We start from the raw sequence: 21364 nt of genomic DNA, 5'->3' as shown, positions 1-21364 counted from the left end.
GCACATGTTTGTGACGGATGCGATTTGTGAGGCAACATACACACACTGTTTTCTGTGTGTACCTGCTTTCTCAAAACATGTTTGGCATGTAGTCTGAATTGTGCAATGAAAATCACATTTAGTGGAGATTTCTTATTATCATGGATAGTGGTTTGTAAATTTTATTCAGAAATATTGTGCTTAAGGATTGTTGCAAGTGAAGTTTGCACTCAAAACTGCCACATTTCCTATCTCTGCTATTGTGCATTTGTTTAGTTCCTCAGGACCTATTTTGAAACTGGATATTGTAAACTGTCAGTAAGAAGTATTATTATTCATTTCAGAAACCTTCACCATACAACAAGCCATCGACAACATTGGCTTTGGCAAGTTCCAAGTTAAGCTCTCTATTCTCACTGGATTTGCGTGGGTAAGTTACGTGTTCTATAGTGGTGGTATGTTTCAGTACTGGAGGAATGTAAGGAAACATATCAGCTGTTCTGGTATTCATTACAAATGCATCTCTGGCGAACAGGCCATCATGCCGGTGAAAACTTAAAGGTCACATGCAATGTAAAACACAATTTTGCAGATTCTGATACCTTTCGGTATGCACTTACTGAAACAAATCATCAAAAATGCCAATTCAGCCTATAAAGTTGAAAAAAAAACACAATGAAAAAATCCCATGAAATCAGAGTTCAGACGATTCACTAGGTTTCAACAGCTATGCTGCATTGTGCTCTTAAAGCATGTGAATAGGTTCGCAGAGCTTGAAACAGTATGCCTGCCCAGAGTATGAGGTCGTGAGCAGTATTCTCATCTTGGTTGTGTACACAAACAAGTAAATAATCTACTCATTACATAAAAATGACATGTTGATGGTGATAAGCTGTCTGTGTTTACTTACACTTATCTGCCTGTCTGTCTGCTAGTGGCAATATGCAATGCACAACTTCAATCACTAACCACATGCAGTTAACACGTATTGGTGTTATAAACCATAAACAAAGAGTCAGCTAAGCATATCAGCAAATGAACCAGTGGCCAATGGAAAAGGTTCATTACACTTGAGTGCACACCCACTGGGCCTGACTGGGTTTGATATCACGGCTGCTTCATTTCAAGGGAGGTAAACCTAAGTACAAAATATTGCACTTTTGATTTCTGATTATACACTCATAATTTTGTTTATTCATTTTATCTGAATCGGCAGTGCATTTTATATATCATGAATAGGTGATAACTGTGTTTAAGTTATGTTTGCTTTTTTGGTTGCATGTGACCTTCAAGGAATTTCTAAAAGATAAATCCATTGGGGTTGGGATGTTAGATAGATTAGCTTGAGGATCAAGGCATCAGTGCTGGAGTAACTAAAAAAATCTGTTTGAGCATCAGACCATTAAGGATTGGGAAATGTAAAGAATCTACTCGATGATGATTCCATCGAGACTGGAGTGCATGAGAGATCTGCTTGAGGATCAAGTCATCAAGATTGGGGTGTATGAGGGATCTGCTTGAGGATCAAGTCATCGATTGGGGTGTATGAGGGATCTGCTTGAGGATCAAGTCATCAAGATTGGGGTATATGAGATCTGCTTGATGGTGATTCCATCAAGGCTGGAGTGTATGAGAGATCTGCTTGATGATCAAGTCATCAAGTTTGGGGTTTGTGAGAGATCTGCTTGAAGATCAGGCCATCAAGTTTAGGGTGTATGAGAGAACTGCTTGAGGATCAAGTCATCAAGATTGGCGTGTATGAGATCTGCTTGATGGTGATTCCAACAAGACTGGAGTGTATGAGAGATTTGCTTGAGGTTAAGGTCATCAAGTTTGGGGTGTATGATAGATCTGCTTGAAAATCAGGCCATCAAGAGTATGAGAGATCTACTTGAAAATGAGGCCTTCAAGCGTGTGGTGTATAAAAGATCAGCTTGAGGATGAGGTCATCAAGCCTGGGGGGTGTGAGAGATCTGCTTCAGGATTGGGCTCTTGAGGTTGGGGTCACTGAAGAATATGCTTAAGGATCAGGCCATCATGACAGGGGAAACTAAATATACTCATGGAAAATTTTAAGGGAACGCATGAAATAGCTGTGACTTTTAATCTTTGAATCAGTAAGAGAAAAGTTCATACAGATGAAATGGCTCATGTCAAGTGATGAAAATCAATATTGGGTTTGTCCCCCATGTCTCTGGAGAACTGCTTGGCATCGTTGTGGCATGCTGCGAATGAGTGTACAGATGGTACCAATCGGAATTCTACGCCATTCTTCCTGGAGAGCCATGAAAAGTTCATCCAAATTGTTGGGTTGAACAGGTCTGTCCCAAACATTGTGGCCAAGAACATACCAAAGATGTTCAATGGGGTTCAGGTCAGGACTTTTAGCCGACCATTGCAACACCCGGACACCTGCAGCCCTCAGTCTGTCCCGACAAACATGAGCGATGTGAGGGCGGGCATTGTCAAGCTAGAACTCGAACATTCGACCTGTACACGCAAAGGGGATCACAATCGGGTTCAAGATCTCGTCACGATGTCGTAGACCAGTTATCCTGCCATCAACACGCACAAGATCTGTTTTGTGGTTAAAGGTAAACCCGCCGCACAGCATAACAGAGCCCCCTCCATAACGATCATGCTGTTTGATGGTGCAGGCACTATGACGTTTGCCTACGCATCTCCAAACTTGAATTCGACCATCATTGTGGTCCAATGTGTACCTGCTCTCATCACTAAACATGGTGTTTCTCCATTGACGTACGGTTCTTCCTCCATGGTTCCGTGGCCACTGCAGTCTCAAGCGCTTGTGTTGCTCAGTCATGTTGATTCCAACCAATGGATGGCATTTTTTTTTAGACCAGCCGATTTAAGACAATTACACACTGTATGTGAACAAATTCTGACGTTTGTTCTTCGTCTGAATTCCGTGTTGATTTTGGAGGAGGATTTGAGCAATAAGGTGTAGGGTCCGGTCATCCCGTGAGGTGGTTTTCTTTTTCCGTCCCTGACCACGCCTCATTTTGACGTCACCAGTCGCTCCATAGAGATTCCAAAGTCTGGATATCATGCGAACAGACTTGTGAAAAGTTGTTGCAACCTGTCGTAATGAGCTTCCACCATTAACCATGCCAACTGCCTCCCATTTCTGTGCCAAAGTTAAGTACTGTCTCACCATGTTAACAATGTTTTTAACCGTTGTGTTTGACAGTGCACATACATGTAACGTGTAAATCTAAGTGCATTTAACTTCAGGAGCATAAAGTGCACGTGCATGGAAAGCATTATGGTGAGTTTGAGTGAACTGCTTTTCACGAAAACGATAACACACGGTGCTGAAGTTAGTAAACAGAAATTTTGAATTGCCCTAAGAAACATGCGTTAAAATTAAATTTTTCCATGAGTATAGTTTGATTATCATTCAGTCTCGGCTTGGGGTAACTGAAGGAATTCTTAAAGATGCAGGCAAAGACATCTTGTGTAATTGAAGAATTTGTTAGAGTTGACAGTATTCATGGTTGCACTACAATAATCTTCTGGCGTTACATGCAGGCATGATTTGGGTAACTGAAGGATCTAAAGAGTGTGGCCATCATGTGGAGTAATGTTTCACCAGACATTATCTTCGAATTCTGATTAAGCTGATTGTGTTAATCTTAGGTTCCACTCCAGAGGTACTGTGTTTTTGATGGTATTGATTGTTGATTTTTGATGTCTTTGGCATTCAGATGGCAGATGCCATGGAGATGATGATCCTTGCAATTCTGTCTCCTGCCTTGCACTGTGAGTGGCAGCTAGAGGGTTGGCAAGAAGCTCTCATCACAACAGTAAGTATCAGTAGGACTAGCGATACATCAAACTACTGATGGATTGCAATTGTCAAGTGTCCGATATCAATTAATCAGTGGTAGAAAATAAAAACGTATTATCACTATTATTTGTGACTATCCCTAGTTTAGTAATTAATTTCTATTGATAAATTGTGGCTTCATGTTTCATCTCTTAACTTGATCAGTGTTTCATGTTTCTTGTTCTGTTTTAAGCATATTTATTCACTGTGTGATAAGAATTGATGACAAGTTCTTTGAACTTGAAAAAACCTTCTCCAAACACAGACAGAAAGATTGAAAGATAACAGGGAGAAATATTATATAATACACAAGGTGTAGAATAGTCTAGACTATTAAGCTGAAACTGCTTCAGCTTGTTTTTATTTCATATGAGCTATACATTCATTTCCTGAAATGACTTCAAATGAGAAAATTCAATTTCTAGGAGAAAAAAACTATTCCATTAGTTGTTTGCAACACACTATTGCAATTGCAATAGTACATTTCAACAGACTACCGTTTTTGCAATAGTTGCTTCCGTTTCAGTAGTCATCCCATGTAATAGCATTCTAGACTTTTGGCAATATTCACTTAAAGTGCATTTTTTTAGCGAAATGGGGTGTCTGTATTGTTAACTTGATATTTGAAACCTAATGGGAAAATGAAATACTTGTTTCCCAAATCTTGTTGTGATGTTACATATATGTCTGGTTTAAAACTCTTTGTTACAATATAGTTAATGGGATTTCATACCATGGAATGGTTTTAATGGCTACATTAATTTGTTGTTTGTAGCAGAGCTGTTGATGATATTGTGTCGTGTGCATGTATGCCATTTGACTCAGAGTGTGATGTGTTTGCAGGTTGTGTTTGCCGGGATGATGGCTAGTTCCAGCATCTGGGGCAGCATATGTGACAAGTACGGCAGGAAGACAGTGAGTACACAAGCCAACAAAATGTCCTTCATGAAATTAATGCAAAGAATGTGAAATTATCATGAATACAAATCTCTAACACTTGATTGCTTTCATTCCTGACAAGTGTTTCTGAATCTAAAGGTATTGCTTGAACACTGTCTATACTGTCAGAGTTTTTGAGTTTTTGAGTCAAGACAGGGTAGGAGGAGAAAATGGCCAAGAAGTTTATAATACACCATGATTCCAGTCAAAGTTCTTACTGAAATTGACAATCTTTGACAATCAGTCTTACTCATGGGAGCTAGTTGTCCTCCCTAGCTCATCTGAACAGCTTTGAAACTGTTTGGCGATGACATACCATCTCCATTGAATACAGCTGGGGAGGTGCCTAAGCCACAGCCATTAGCATCATTAGCTAACATCTCCTCAGCAGAAGTTGGCCCACAACTCTGTCACTATTGATCATCCTGAGGTCAGTACTGTTGCACACACTGGAGGTCAAAGATCACACGTACCACACACAGAAGACCCAATGATTGTCTCCTTGGATATTCAGGGAGGGATAACAAGATCAACTCTAACAGGACACACGCAACAGGCAGGTCAACCAGCACTGACAGCACAGACCACAGGAGCTACCTAGACCACTTATATATATACTGAACATCATTGAAAACGCACCACCTGTAAATTTTGAAATAAGGCAATAGAATCTTTTGGAAATGGAAAATTAATGGTGGGAATTTTGATAATAACACACTAGATCGTAAATAACGCTCTACAGTAAAAAACGGATCGTTTGAACACATCATCGAACACATCACATGAAAACACTTGTGGGATTACATCGGCCAACGCCTCGCAAGTCGTCCGCAGATCAACAACCTTGGGGAACTCGACAATGCCTTGCAGCAAGAGTGGAATGCAGTGCCTCAGGACTTTATTCAGAGACTTATCTGTTCAATGAGGAGACGTTGCACAGCTTGTGTTGCTGCTAACAGGGGTCATACACGCTACTGACTTTCCATTTTGACCCCATCTTTATTTCATTGTCAGCTGCATTTAATCTTCACTGTTTTGCTTGATTGTTTTTTGCTTCTTTTCTTTATCAAACATTGGTCTACACAAATATGTAAAATTTACATAGATTGCTCACTTCTGCTCTTAGAAATCCACAATTTTAGGGGTGGTGCGTTTTCAATGATGTTCAGTATATATAAAAATCACAGTGGGCATCAGGTACAGCTAACAGTCAGGAGGTAGAAACATGGGCTGCATGATAAATCCATGATACATTTACCACTAGCTTAGTATAGGTGGTGCAGTGTCGTGGCGACACATATTCGAAGAGCTGTGTAATTTACTCTTGAGTTTTGTAGTTGAATTGATTTTATATTCCTAAAAATTTAGTGCACATATTGATCACAATGAAGAAAGCGATGACCGCTGGGTCACCGGTAACGGTAACAGGAATCATCTTAGTCAGCTCTACTGCACAGCCGCAACAAGTCAGTTGGATGTTATTCAAAATGAGGGACATTCGTTCCTCAGCATCTTCCTCTACAGTATGGACACAATCAGCACATGCATTTCATGACTTTCTCATCGGATTACAGTACACCACTTGATTTACCAATGGAATGTTCCAGGAATGATGCTGAAAAGTGAAAAGGAGGTGAAAAGGGTCACTTGTGACAATGTGTATAATTCGACCTTCTCTAGTAACCTACGATAGTTGCAGCAACAACTACTGGAATTTGAAACAGGTGTCAAATATGTGTATGAATACCGTGAGTCATGTTTACTATGTTTCCCTGAAACATGGCTGAATGACACAATCCCCAAAGATGCAGTGTGGATCCAGGGCTTCAACGATCCTATCAGATTGGACAGGGACAGTAGCATTACTGGTAAGATAGTAGGAGGCAGAGTGTGTGTATATATCAGTGAAAGATGGTGCAGTAATTATATTGTAAGAGACACTGTGTGCATGGAAGATATAGACCTTTTATCTGTATTGATGAGACCCACATATTTGCCTAGAGAATTTGCCGAGAGAGTCACTATTCATATCAACTGTATATATCCATCTGTAGGCAAACTCAAACAAAGCAGCAGACATACTCTCTGCTCACATCAGTAAGCTTGATGCCCTTTTGCCTTATGCACCAAAACTGATTCTTAGGGATTTTACCCTTTGTGTGTTAAAGGTCACATGCAACCAAAAAAGCAAACATAATTGTCACTTATTCATGATATATAAAATGCAATTCTGATTAAGAAAAAACAAATAAACAAAATTATGAGTTTATAATTGGAAATCAAAAGTACAGTATTTTGTACTTGGGTTTACCTCCCTCAAAACGAAGCAGCCATGATACTGAACCCGATCAGAGGTGTGCACTAAATTGTAACAAAGTCTTTTCATTTGCCACTGGTCATTTGCCGAAACGCTTAAAGGACCACTAAACTCAATTTTTTGGTACTCTTTTTATCACTGCATATGAAAGACTTCTGGTTAGTCATAAACGAAACACCACAGACACCATTATGTAACACTGTTGCCAGAGAACCGGACGTGAGGTAATAGAAGGAACGATTTCCAAATAATTGTATAGAAAATGTGTAGCAAGCTTGTCATTTTGCTGATTTCTCGATGTCACCAAAGACGTGTGTTGCCGCCAGTTGCTCCTTGGGGTCGGATGCTGGTGTCACTATGCACAGATTTCCACCGGAACCCATAGTTTGTGCTTAAATTGGTTGTTTGTGTGTGCGAAGCGTGTGGAAATCTGTGGTATATACTAAATCGGATGGTTTGCCCCCTACCACGCTTCCAGGATAGAAAATGGGAGTTCAGGTTTCATCGAGTTTATAAAATAAAGACTGCTTACCACACATGGCTGACCAAAAGGATTTTGCATGAATATAGCGCTTTCTTCCTCGGACGCGAGGTTGTGGTCGAAATGCCAACATTATCGTAAATAATATTATATTGGCCCCAGCCTCGATTCACTCGAAGAGTGAAATTGTTATGTTATAAGCAGTGTCATGTAAAATCCTAATGTCCATCAATAAAATACATATTTTACTACCAGTGAAAAGTAATTTTGATTTTGTAAGTCGGTGAAAAGAAACTTAAATAGCATTTATCTTCAGACAGGGCGCCGCCATTTTTGAAAATGGCATGGGCTAAAAGTCGGTTAGAATTATTGATATTATGGTTTGTTTTCATCAAGTTAGAAAATCCAAACTACTTTTTGCCAGTAGTTAAATGTGTATTTGAATCATTGCCAAAAGGATTTTGCATGACACAACTTGTAACATAACGACTTCTTCCAAGGAAGCAAGGAGGGGGTCGAAGTGACAATAATATTGCTAATTATCTTTCCCTCCACCTCGCTTCCAAGAGTGAAATTGTTATGTTATAAGTAATGTCATGCAAAATCCTATTGTCCATCAATAAAATACATATTTTACTACCAGTAGAAAGTAATTTTGATTTTGTAAGTCTATGAAAACAAACTTAAATAGCATTCATTTTAAGATAGGGCGCCACCATTTTTTAAAATCGTGAAGTCACGCTCTAAAGTCCATTTGAATTAATGAGATTATGGTTTGTTTTTATCAAGTTAGACAATCGAAATTACTTTCTATTAGTAGTTAAATATGTATTTGAATCATGGCCAAAAGGAGTTTGCATGACATAACTTGTAACGTAACATAAGCGAGGTCGGGGTCGAATTGAAAATACTGCGGGATAAATTTCTACACTTGCTAAACTTACTTGGTTTGTAAACTTTCACTCACCAGTATGTGGACACTTGTCAATATACGTCTTTATATTTGGTCTCATGATCCTAATTACTGTATAATCATACGTGTATGGATTTTGAAACTTAACAGAAAGAAGCGACCTGCGAATGTGTAACAGGAATGTAATATCTAGACAATTTACAGTTTGCCTAGATGAATCATCAGATTCGCACTCACGCCCTAGTGTATGTCTGTATCATTACAACTTAACGATGAAAACAATGATTCTGTTGAAAGTTACGACAACTTAATAAAAACAAAATGGAAATATTAAAATTAAAACAAATTAAAGATATAGGAGCAATGTCAGGCTCTCACCTTGTGCGAGGAATGTATCCATCAATAACCACTAAAACGAGTGATATATAATCATCTGCAGATTTCCCAAGTGTTGTGTCTTTCATCAATCGAATATACGAAATGTATCATTTCAGGTTTTTCACATTGCTGTATAGTCTCATTGGTCACCCAAGATAGCACACCTGGCAACTAATTGCATAATGTGCGTCACTCTTTTAAAAAAGTAATTAGTTAGCCAATAGTCAATTAATGTATTGGCGGTTAATCCTTTGAAAGAAGGGTTTTGTTTTTACATAGACACAGACAGGACAGAGTGTATTCAGTATAGATTAGTAAATGTACATACATAAACACTACGTTTTGACAAATCCCCCATTTAAATCCCCATAAAACTAATTAATCCATCAGCGTGTTATCAGTTAATCCTTTGATCGATCCAGACACAAGGAATGCCAACTGGGGGCCTTTGTCGGGTAATCTAAGTGGCGTTACCACTAATTATACCTGTTATAAATTCATTAACTGAGCATCAAGTGAATGATGACAAATAACGTTTAGGTTTATACCACCTAACACAGATTACAACCTAGCGACACCAAGTAATTTTGACAGAATCATCTATGAAAACAAGGGTTGTAACTCGAAAACTAGGCAAAGCAGGAGATAAAACTAAGTCATAGTAGATTGTGAGAACATATAGCTTTCATTTTTCACAACAGCTTTCACGATTTCAGCTTTGTACAAACCTGTGAACGAAATAATTTACCCCCTGAAATGTAGATGAATTCTGCACAGACCCTCATTGCTATACCCACTATTACGTCACAGAGATGTGCTGCTCTGATTGGTTGAAATTTTGTTTGCGGCTGAGAATTGTGCACTGTTGACAAAAAGGTCAATTTAAGATAATCAAAGATCGAAATGAGAAGTTTTAATGGCGGGGTTTTATTTATAACGATGTCAGCGAGTGATTTTGCATTTGTACCCTATTAGAGTATATGTGACCTTTAACCAGTTCTTTGTTTATGGCCTTTGAGCCAATGATTGAAGTTGTGCACTGCGTATTGTCATTAGCAGACAAGGCAGGCAGTCATATAGGTGTCAGTAAACCAGACACAGAGTTTTCTCTGTGACAGAGTCGGCTTATCACAATCAACATGTTATAGACGAGTTGATTATTTACTTGTTTGTGTACACAGCCTACTGCTCATGACCTCATACTGTGGACAGGCATACTGTTTCAAGCTCCACAAACCTATTCACCGTGCATGAGTTAAGAGCACAGCGCAGCATAGCTGTGGAAAACATTTTTTCCCCCAGTGATTTTTAGACCAAACTTGATAGATATAATAATCTCAATCTATAGTTGTGCCTTTTGCTATTTACACAGTTTTGGCATTTTTATTTTTTTTTGTTTTTCCATGGAACATTTTGGTGTTAGTCTAATGGTGGGGTGGGCTTTGTTTCTGGTGCAGAACTAAAAAACCGTTCAATATTTTTCTGCAGAACTTGGCAGGTATATCAATTAGAACCTAAAGTGGTGCCTTTTGCTATTTACAGGTTTTTGTGATTTAATATTTTCTCGGTTTCCATTGAAACGTTTCAGACATTGTCTCAAAAGTGAGAGGTGTGTTTTGTTTCCTGAGGAGAACTCAAAAACCATTCTGTATTTTTCTGCTAAAAACTTGGTAGATATATCAGTCAGAACCTGAAATGGTGCCTTTTGCTATTTACAGGTTTTTGTGATTTATTATTGTCTCTGTTTCCATGGAAACGTTTCGGACTTAGGCTCAAAATGGAGGGATGTGCTCCGTTTCCGGAGCAGAACTCAAAAACCGTTCAATATTTTACTGCAACACTTGTTATATACATCAGTCAGAACCTAAAATGGTGCCTTTTGGTACTTACAGGTTTTTGTGATTCGTTTCCGGAGCACATCTCAAAAAGTTCCTAATATCTGTCAGCAAAACTTGGTAGATATATGTTGCATGCCCCAACGTGGTGGGTTTAGCTATTTACAGATTTTTGTGATTTATCATTTTCCCAGTTTCCATGGAAACGATTCTGACTTAGTCTCAAAATGGAGGGATAGGCTTCATTTCCAGAGCACAACTTGAAAACCATTTGATATCTTTCAACAGATCTTGGCAGATATATGAGACAGATCTTGAAGTGGTGCCTTTTGCTATTTACAGATATATGGCATTTATGTTTTTCATGACTTCCATGGAAACTATTCAAACTTAATCTAAGAAAACATCAAGTAACTGTCAGATGATTTGTCCTTTCAAATATGTAGGGGCCGGGGGAATATGTCATCTTCTGATGACTCTTGTTGATTTGTTTCAATCAATGCATACCAAAAGGTATCAGAATCTGCAAAGTTGTGTTTTATGTTGCATTGTGACCTTTATACAAAGTGCTGCCTTATCATCACAAACATGTCACTTGTGAAACACGAAAGATTAAACCCTAGATCTGTGCTACGGTAACATAAAAGAAACCTATAAATCATATGTAAAGCCTCCACTTGGTCAGATCACTTGATCATAGGGTTCTCAAGTATCAACAAATACTGAAATTACAAAAAACATCTGTAAAATCTCTTAAAATTTGGACAAAAAAATCTATTAATCAACTGAAAGGTTGTTTTGTCTGTACATAGTGGGATAAATCATCAACTGATCTGGGCGAGCTGAACAATGGTCTATCATATCACATCAAGTTCTGTATCGATGATATTGTACCATCAAAAACCATAAAACCTTCCCTAACAACAAATCTTGGATAAGCATTGATTGAAAGGACTTCTGAATAAGAAGAAGTGTGCTAGAATTGAATTGAAAGAACTTCTCAATAACAAAAATTATGCTTTCTGTGCATGAGACAGAACTTGAGTGAAAGAAATACGAGATATCAAATGTTTGACTAAAAAATGTAAACTTGATTACAAAAAAATAATACAAAAGGAATCTCAAAGTAATAGCTTGAGAGCAGCACGGAATGGAATTAAAACCATGACTGGCAATGACTTACATGTACATGTCTCTGTCAGTTCTACTCAAGATTTGATGTACATAACTTCACCATCATTCAAAGCCTACCAGAATTATTAAATTCCAATTTAACACCACAATTATTCTATGAAGATGTATTTATGCATTTATTTATATTTTTACAAATTTAACAGATAATATGTACAATGACTGAATAAAGTAAAAAAACATTTAATATTTTTAGACCAAAATTGGTAGAATTACAACTATTGTTGTGCCTTTTGTGATTTTTGGCATTTTTATTTTTTTTGTTTTTCCATGGAAACGATTCAGACTTAGTCTCAGAATGGAGTAATCGGCTTTGTTTCCAGAGCACAACTCGAAAAACATGTGATATCTTTCAACAGATCTTGAAAGATATATGAGACAGATCTTCAAGTGGTGAATTTTGCTGTTTACAGATATATGGCATATATATTTTTCATGATTTCCACTAAACCATTCACACTTAGTCTAAAAAAATACATCAAGTAACTGTCAGATGCTTTTTTCCTTTCAAATATGTTGGGGCCAGGGGGCTACGTCATCCTTTGATGACTCTTGTTCATGATTATAATAATCTGATTATTGTGAAGGCAAGCATTATGTAAATATCTCAGTAAAATGTAAACCATTTAATGTTTACAACACCTAAGTGCCATTTATTAGGCTTGAAATTTATTGTCAATATGAATATTTTGATATCATATCCTTTCATTAAAATTTGTCAAAAACAAAACATTTTGATGTATACCCTAAATTCAGGATAATTAAAATACAGTCATTGTAGAAATTTGCAATATTTTAATGTACCATTTATCCATACAGTAATTTTATATTTCTTGCCTCACAAACCATTTCAGAAGTTAAAAAAGTAGATAACAGTTATGCAAATATTATTTGAACATTGGCTACATTTAGGTGATAATTGACATAATTCATCTGTTATTGTTATTTTACAACTACTTGACCATTGTTTCTCACTTCTCTCTGTACCTGCTAAATATTTGTGTTGTCAAAAATCTCAATCCCATCATCTACGATGTGAAGAAACTTCACACACCACATTGATCAGCTCCTTCCATAATAAATTACATGAATTACAATGAAAATACACTGCAGTTTTAAATTTGTGATTTTCACACATCTAGTGCAAAATTTATGATTTCAAAACGTCAACAAAATGACAAAACATGACCTGAAAACAGTCATCTTATTCCACCGCCTCGCTTCAAACTGCCATTTTTTATTCATCCTTGCAATATAAGCAGTTACGGCAATCCCAGGTTTATCATGGACATGACACTTGATATATCATCATAAAAGGGAAAAGATGTACTGTCTATGCACCAGCGTGCACGTCACCGTTGAAGGTGAAGGCTATACTGGTTTACTGTCGCTAAGTGTAATAGTAATACGTACAGCTCACATTGCGCATATGATCACATGGTGAGTTGGACTGTCCGGATCAGCTATAGTCCATTTAGCTCAAAAGTGTACCGGTAAACAGCCATGTAACTCGAAAAGTAATAAACATTAAATGTTCAATGTAACCCTAATCAGAATCAAAACATCATAACAACTCTGTCAGGTTTTTGCAGAATATTTGTCTCATTAATAAAAAAAAACTTGTTTAACAGACTATCATTAAAATATTGACACAGTTCACTGTTTATTACGAGGGAGAAATGCAGAGAAGGGCACAGCCAAATGTTCAAGAAAGTTATTTATTCATTAACCTGTGCTGTGTTGTCACCATGTTTTCTCGCTGTAGCTGATTAGTGAAGGGAAGTTAAGTTTAAAAAGATCGCCCATTAACTGACCTCAGTGTGTTCAGGTCAATTCAATGCTTTCACACATTAATTTTGTGAGTACTGGTACTCCTCAAGGCTGTGTCCTGTCCTCCGTCCTTTTCACACTTTATGCCAGTGACCATATATCTCATTTATCCACCTGTGTGATTTTCACATTTGCTGATGATGCCTCCTTGGTTGGGTGTAATCATCAATCAGAGTTAGAGAACAAGAAAATATTGATGTATTTACTTCATATGCAAAGAGAATTTCCTCTCCCTGAACATAAACAAAACAAAGGAAATGATGATTGAGTTCCAAGGCAGAAAAGCCAAATGGAACCTGCTTGTATTGAGGGGCATGAAGTAGAAACAGTAAAAGAGAATAAATATCTGGGTACTATCATTGACAATAAACTTTAATGGAAATTAAATTCACATTTTGTGCATGGAAAAGCACAACAGTGGCTTTTCTTTCAGCGTAAATTGCAATAATTCATTGTAGACACTAATATCTTAATATTATTCTACCAAACTTTCATTAATAGCTTTCATGCCTGGAATGGCATTCTTCCTCTTATATAGAAAAACAAACTTAACAACTTGTAAACATATACAGCAAAATTCGAGGCATCAGTTGATATCAGCATAGTGTTCTGTTAATCGGATTCTAAAACATCTTTTAGTCTCACCAACATATTGTTTCTTGCAACATTTGTAAGTAAGGAGGCAAATAGATTGCAAGACTGGCAAGTGTAGCTTCTTTTATTGAAGACCTTTTTCGTGAAAGAGCTTGTGACATTGTCACTATCTGTTAGTGTTTTGCAGATTTTTCAATTCACTCTGTGGCTCTTGTCATCAACAGAGTTGACAATTTGTTTGCTAATTTGTGGTAATTGACTAGGACAGGTCAGAATAGCTCTAACTAGGTGATCCTTTGGGGTTTTATTTTTGTGACAAGCGGCAATATGTGGTGTGAGGAAAGTGTCCCGACAAATGTCTGAGCCACTTAGTAAGTGCCAACATTTTTTGACAATAGCATTGAGTTCCATGTTCATGGGATTGTAGTTGCTAAAAAATAGTGGTTGTTCACTATCAATGAGAGCAAACTTATAACTGAACCTTGGGCCATTGTCTGAGCCCAAAATCGTGAGGATGTACCCAACCGTATCCGCTCCAGGAGCCCAGATATGCCACCCCTAAACTGCAATTGGACTTGATCCTCCAAGAGTACCAGCAAGTACAACCTGGAGCAACACAAGAGGACATTCTTCAGGACTTCAGTGCTAATAACAACAACTGAATTGGCAGTCTGAAAGTGTGACCACCATGTAATGAGTCACAGCGCCTAGTGCCAAAGCTTTATTCATACAAAACCTTTGTATTCTATCCTTTATCCAATAACCATAAATTATACAGTATCTGCATCTTTAGTAATGTTATTTTTCCCTAGTCATCACTCGGATAACTCAGGACCCCGAGTCTCCATCTTCTAACACCTTCACATCATTTCATGTAGTGAATGTTAATCAGGACCTAAAAGGACTACATGATGTGGAGTCCTGGTGTCACCCAGTCTATCCTTTTTCACTTGCCTCCTTCATTAAAAAAGTGTGGGTGTGGGATTGTGGTCAGTTGACCTAATTTGAATGCTAAGTTTTGTACTGATTTTAACATTTATCATGGATAATAAAATAATTGAAGGATTTTACTCAGTTAGAGATGCAACTTCATTGTTACAACTGAGTGGACAGGATATGAACTGGAGGTGATGTCATCATGAAGTGGCCATTCACCAGAAAGGATATCATAGTCCACCACGATTATAAATTCAGCAGATGAAAGAATTCCCAAGAGTCCTCTCAACAACCAAACACTCACTGGCTTTTCTGGTAGCATTAACACTTTGTATGTTTTAGGAGTCTTCTTTCTTGTATTGGGACTGCTATGTTCGCCACGCCTTCAGAGGCATTCAAGTCTTTAAGGGATGTGTTTGCAAGAATTTTGAACATTATCAACAATTCTCAGGATAGCAATGACAGTTATCCTCAGAATACCACCTTGAGGTGAAACCCACCCATCCCCCATCCACCCCCCAGAAATCCCAGTGTACCTTCCTTAAAGGTACCCAAGGAAACATTGATGTGATACCCACCCATCATTGAAATCCACCCACCCATCAGCAGAAATCCCAGAGTACCTTCCTTAAAGGTACCCCAGCGAACCTTGATGTGAAAGTCACCCTCCTATCAGTAGAAATCCCAGAGTTCCTTCCTTAAAGGTATCCCAGGAAACCTTGAGATGAAACCCATTCACCTATCAGCAGAAATCCTAGAGTACCTTCCTTAGAGGTACCCCATGAAACCTTGAGATGAAACCCACTCACCCATCAGCAGAAATCCCAGAGTACCTTCCTTAAAGGTACCCCAGAAAACCTTGATGTGAAACCCACCCATCCTTCAGCAGAAGTCTCAGACTACCTTACTTAAATATACTCCAGGAAACCTTGAGGTGAACATTGTTGTGTTTGACAAATGTCTGAAACTTGTATAATGATATTCTCATCACTGAAATGGTTGTTCCAATCTAAAGTGCAAATCTCCATAGATCTGCAGTAGGTTTATCATTTATCTTCATTCATAGCTGATATGTTTAGCATAATCTATCAGGTTTAAGTCCGGTGATCTGTAAGGGCAGATGGGATTTATCTCAATGACTGTGTACTTGCCCACATTTCAGGGATAACTTTCATTATCTCTCTTCCAAGCTGTCATAGGAATTAATGAAAGGAGAAATCAGTCAGTTGGAAATGTGTGAATTACAGAATGATACACCACTTCAAAATATTTGATGAAAAAATATAATAACCATTGAGGCCGTGTTGGAACATCGTTGTTTCATTTATTTATCCTTTCTTTGTCACATGTACTTGTGGCTAAAAGGTTTGCGTGAAAAGTGCTCCTCATTCTGCAGGGTAGTAGTTACAAAACACATGCTTGACCTTTGACCAGCAAAACTGAGTAAATCTGTTTGGCTTTGACATTGCCCACGGTTTGTGAGAAATGGTACAGTATTTTGGACAATGATCAACTGAAAAATGAGCTGGGTAAATCAACAAACTCTCCTTGAAAGAAAGTCTGATGGAAATCCTGATTCTCTATTTGCCTCTTTTCCATATTTATAAACAATTTTCATCCATTTCCTTAGCAATATGATTTGTGTGTGTACCCTTATTGCCATAAATCATGAATTTTGATGTTACTGACACCATGTGAAGTGATGTGTACAGACATGATGTTTAATATGTCACCTGTCTCGTCCGCCAGGAGCTGATCCTATGTTCGCTGTTCACCTGCTATTTTGGTGTCCTGAGTGCCTTTGCCCCGTCCTACATCTGGCTGCTCATACTGCGTGGTCTGGTTGGTTTTGGCATAGGAGGAGCACCCCAGTCGTAAGTAGAGCCCTAACAGACAGTGTTGACAAACTCTTATGAAATACCACCATGTCATGTGTGTCTAGTGAGAGGTTCTGACCCAGATGCATCATACCAAAATACTTTGAAACATGCAAAAAGTTGGGGTTTTTTTTTCAAAGATGGTATTAGTTGGTATATTGCCTTGTACTCAGTATTTGGGGCAGTCATCCAGGACAGATTGACTTAGAGTCTGTGGACTGTATGTCACTGGAGTATTAACATGTTAACCTGCAGTGTGGTCTGTCAGTGGAGTTGGAATGTAACTGTCACTAGTCAGGACTAGCACACTTGAATGTTAATTATAATTTTGGGAAGGTTGGGAGGGCTTGACATCATGAGTCAGGACAAGTATAAAATATCAATTTTGGTGGCATAGTCTCTCAGGTAGTTGTTGGCAAACACCATGTCCGACTTCCAGAAGTAGCCCTCCATTATTGTTGAGATCAAGCAGTTTCCAAGTAAGGTGAGTGAAGACGCCAGAGCTCCAACTTTGTGTGGGTTGGATGCTTGTGGAGGTCCTGCTGCTTTGTAGACCCTCATCATAATGGCTCTCATTATACTGCAATTGTCATTCAGTAGACCAAATCCGTATAGAACAGTGAGTGCTAAGAGAGCACTAAGCAACATTGTCCTGGTAACATGGTTGGGTCACAACACATTTTTTGCATGTTAGTGCAAAGTTAGGTCTTCTCTTACTTGTATGAACTAAAGACATCTTTTTACCTTGCCTAACCAAAGACACACAACACAATTTGCAGTAGTGTCACTCTTCATTAATGTGTTTTTACTGTGCTTGGATGTGGTGTTTTGCTGTGCTTGAAGCACCCAGGACTAGACCTTACACAAGATGTATAGAACAACTTGCAGTAGTATCACTGGCTTACTGTGTTGTTTTGGGATTTATAAACCTATCTCCGATTTTCTCTACAGTACGGTAGGTTCCTTCCTGCTCTGGTAGACCCCATTCTTACACCCAGGTTTTGAACTACAGGTTTTGAAATATCGTATCAGGTTTTGAAATGCGACCATTTCAAAACCCGGGTTTTGAAGTACACATTTCAAAACCTGAAATCGGGTTAAAATTGGACCATTTCAAAACCTGGGTGTAGAAATGACCATTATTCATACCGATAGAGAGTTTGAAACAGAGGCACTTCAAAAACGATCAGACAAGGATAAAAGACGAAAACACAAGCAACATAGCTTTTATTCTGTAAACTGCACGATCGTTTTAGTTGAAATTAATAGTTAGAGAAATGTTCCTCCTGTTCTCTTCCGCGTTTACAGAGGTTTCCAGGTGCTTAGCTGTCGGTCCAGTATGTTCGGGAGACTTGTTGCCGGTAGCTGTTTGTTTGATATCCTTTTTCACCTTTTTCGCACGTACAATGTCTGACGCAGCTGCCTTCTGGGCATCTGCCGTCCTCTTGTATACTCTTACTACATCACTTCTATGACCTGCAAATAACATAGGTTAATTATAATTCCATAACTTTAAAACATGACTATATACTATATATCCACAATACGTATATATAATGAAAATGGGAAAATTTTAACAAAATGTATAGTCCTGTGGGAAAGTATTTTCCTTTCAAAATTGTTTGTTTATGGTTGATATTAAACAAGTAGATAAATAGTTGAAGTTTTATTCTTGTCAATGTATATTCAAAGAAACAGAAAATTACCTGTCTGTTCGCAAATGATCTGTTCATCTACGTTGGCCTCGTAGAGCCGGGTGGCAGCCGTTGCTCGGAGGGAATGGTTCGTTTTACGTCCGAGTATTCCAGCTTGACCGCAAATCCTACCAACAGTGTTTTGAAGTTTGTTGTGACCAACAGGGGTTTCCATAAACCAATCGTCTCCCTTAGGGACTTTCCGGGGTGTGAAATAGAACGCATCTTTATTCTTGAGGGACTGTGCCGCACTGGGGGAAAAAAAGAACAGAAAAACAGCATAAGTATACGCTCGCTGAAATTGATGTTTTTCGCAGCAGTGTCTTACTATATATAAACACAAATTTCAGCGATATCAAAACGAAATAGAAACTCCCAGAAAGAGAGCCACCCACCGTATATGCAATGTGTCATTTATCACTAATTTTTGCTGATAACATGGGTTAGGTTCAAATAGACAAAAATAACTCACCAGTAAGACATGTATTTCTGGACAATTCTGACATAGCAGTGGGATGGGGTTTCCAGGTTTTCATAGGCACGGACCTTCTTTGCAGTTAGTTTTCTATGGTTTAATCCGCCTTTGTTGGTTTTCGATACATCCTCTGTGTATTCCATATATCTCCGGCCGTGACAGTCTGTGTGCGGTCCGGTGATTTGTGGATTGTTACCCATCCTCAAACTCCGATGTTCTGTGCCTCCTCTAAGAGCAAAATGTAAGCCTAAGGATAAAAATAAAAAGTTATGAAATAAATTTATTTCATCTCAAACATGCATATCCTTAAATTTAAGGTTAAAACGGCACGTTCTATGAAGACTATGAAAAATCATGAAAAAACAAGCAAATGAATATGGCATGATAACAGTCATTGGTTACGAAATATCGCCTTCCTTTAGAGATGTATTTTTCTGACCAAGGGAAATTATTGTTTTAACTTACCCGTTAAATACAGCACAGTATCCAATAATTTTTGGGGGGTGTCATCTCCCAGCACGCCTTTCTCCCACAACTGTTGTTCTTCCGCCAACGTTATTACTTCTGTATGTTTTACTGTCGAAGGTCCCATCCCTTCTGCTGATCTCTCCCTCATAGAAGCATCCAATGCTCTACGGCTGTCTTCAAACTCATCATCATTGAAGATATCGAGCGACGACCCATGCAGTTTTAAAGAAGACGCTAACGAGGCGAACAAACCGTAAAGTGTTGTTGACGGATAGAAGGCGCCATCTTTCTTTCGTGCCTCGAACACGAAGTACTTGAGCGCCATGTTAAGTTTCTCAGCGTCCATATTTAGCAAATTCTCTCGCAAACAGACACTCCATAACCCAAGATTTTCAGAAACGGGCCGCTGACGTCTCTCTTCTTGCCACCTCTGAAAAACCTCCATTGCCCAGGTGTTTTTGTATTGTGTACTTTTTGGAATGCGGAGTTTCAGCTTTTCGTTTAGATCATAGGAAGTTAGTGGGTCCCCAAAACGCAATTTGAAATCATCCAGCATATCCAAGTTGCTACCCTCGTCAGGTGAAACCTTGTCAATCTGCTTCTCTATAAATGTATTTTGGGTTAGGAAGATGTCGTCGTCCTCTTTGTCACACATCCTGAGCGAACGCTTTCTACCAGCACGAATGTGTCTGATCTAACATGTGGTCTTAAAACGTGCTCACTCCACGTGCAAACTCTTAATATTATCGGGTAGCACGTGCATTGCGCGTGCAAGACAATGTAATAGATGCCAGTGGCATCTGAGTTGACACCGGCTGTTCCATCATTTGCGGGCTGTTCCATCAATGTTGTTCTGCTCAGTATATATACACAAAACATTTGCACAATTTGAAAATAATACACATTTGTGCTCTACATACATAAGGTGTAATAAGTCGTAGAAGTCTCCTCGGATTTTGTAGCAATTGGAAAACAGGGAAAACCAACTCCTCCATCTTATCACTATGTTGTGTTTTCAGACAACTTTTATCTTTTAGTCTGATGACTATTTAATATATGTTTACGGTTCATAAGTCGGATAAAACACTCCCCCTCGGTCTTGGTCGAGATTGTAAAACCTGAGAGCAGCAGGGACGGAGCTTGTAAAACCTCAGGCGAAGCCGAGGTTTTACAAGCTCCGTCCCTGCTGCTCTCAGGTTTTACAATCTCGACCAAGACCTCGGAGTCGTGTTTTATCCTTTACGTATAAAATAACTTGGAGTAGCATCAACAAATTGAGCTGTGTCACATGACTTTGACACATAAACTGTGTTGTGAGATTTTCTCACAGCAACATTTTCTCACTCCAATGCATTATACATGGTATTTTGTCCATACCACACAAACCAATGAGATGTGATTCACATTTGGACATGAAAGTGAGGTCATTAATACTCTGCACAAGAGTTATATCTGTCCACAGGTGGAAGTATTGATTATGTGCAATCAATTACCAGTCATTGAATGCTGCCATATAAGCCTTGTTCTCACAAACTGTCATTTACTCCATGCTTATATGGGGATTAGTTGTATGCCTCAGGGCTGACTTTATAGTTCATTATATTCCC

General features: G+C 38.4%; 2 protein-coding genes across 2 annotated transcripts in view; one reads left to right on the top strand and one right to left on the bottom strand.

Annotated features, from left to right (window-relative positions):
* LOC137296530 (synaptic vesicle 2-related protein-like) overlaps nt 1-21364 on the top strand; it is an 89127-nt gene that overhangs the window by 18950 nt on the left and 48813 nt on the right. The window contains exons 2-5 of the mRNA XM_067828334.1: nt 324-409; nt 3708-3806; nt 4673-4744; nt 16993-17117. Of these exons, the coding sequence (XP_067684435.1) occupies nt 324-409; nt 3708-3806; nt 4673-4744; nt 16993-17117 (382 nt within the window). The remainder of the gene's footprint in view (nt 1-323; nt 410-3707; nt 3807-4672; nt 4745-16992; nt 17118-21364) is intronic.
* On the bottom strand, nt 18331-20492 carry LOC137296537 (uncharacterized protein KIAA1958-like). The gene is made up of 4 exons (XM_067828347.1): nt 19755-20492; nt 19287-19536; nt 18827-19065; nt 18331-18596 (listed from the first exon to the last, which is right to left on the bottom strand). The coding sequence occupies exons 1-4, from the start codon at nt 20410-20412 to the stop codon at nt 18373-18375; spliced, it is 1371 nt and encodes a 456-aa protein (XP_067684448.1). The 5' UTR covers nt 20413-20492; the 3' UTR covers nt 18331-18372.

Source organism: Haliotis asinina, chromosome 1 (genome assembly GCF_037392515.1).
Source record: "Haliotis asinina isolate JCU_RB_2024 chromosome 1, JCU_Hal_asi_v2, whole genome shotgun sequence".
Classification (NCBI taxonomy): domain Eukaryota; kingdom Metazoa; phylum Mollusca; class Gastropoda; order Lepetellida; family Haliotidae; genus Haliotis; species Haliotis asinina.
This window is presented reverse-complemented; position numbering and strand designations above follow the sequence as displayed.

Coding starts and splice junctions, on each gene's coding strand:
- LOC137296537 (XM_067828347.1), bottom strand. CDS start 20,412: ATGTGTGACAAAGAGGACGACGACATCTTCCTAACCCAAAATACATTT. Junction 19,537..19,754: donor TACTGTGCTGTATTTAACGG/GTAAGTTAAAAC, acceptor TTTTATCCTTAG/GCTTACATTTTGCTCTTAGA. Junction 19,066..19,286: donor CAGAAATACATGTCTTACTG/GTGAGTTATTTT, acceptor TTTTTCCCCCAG/TGCGGCACAGTCCCTCAAGA.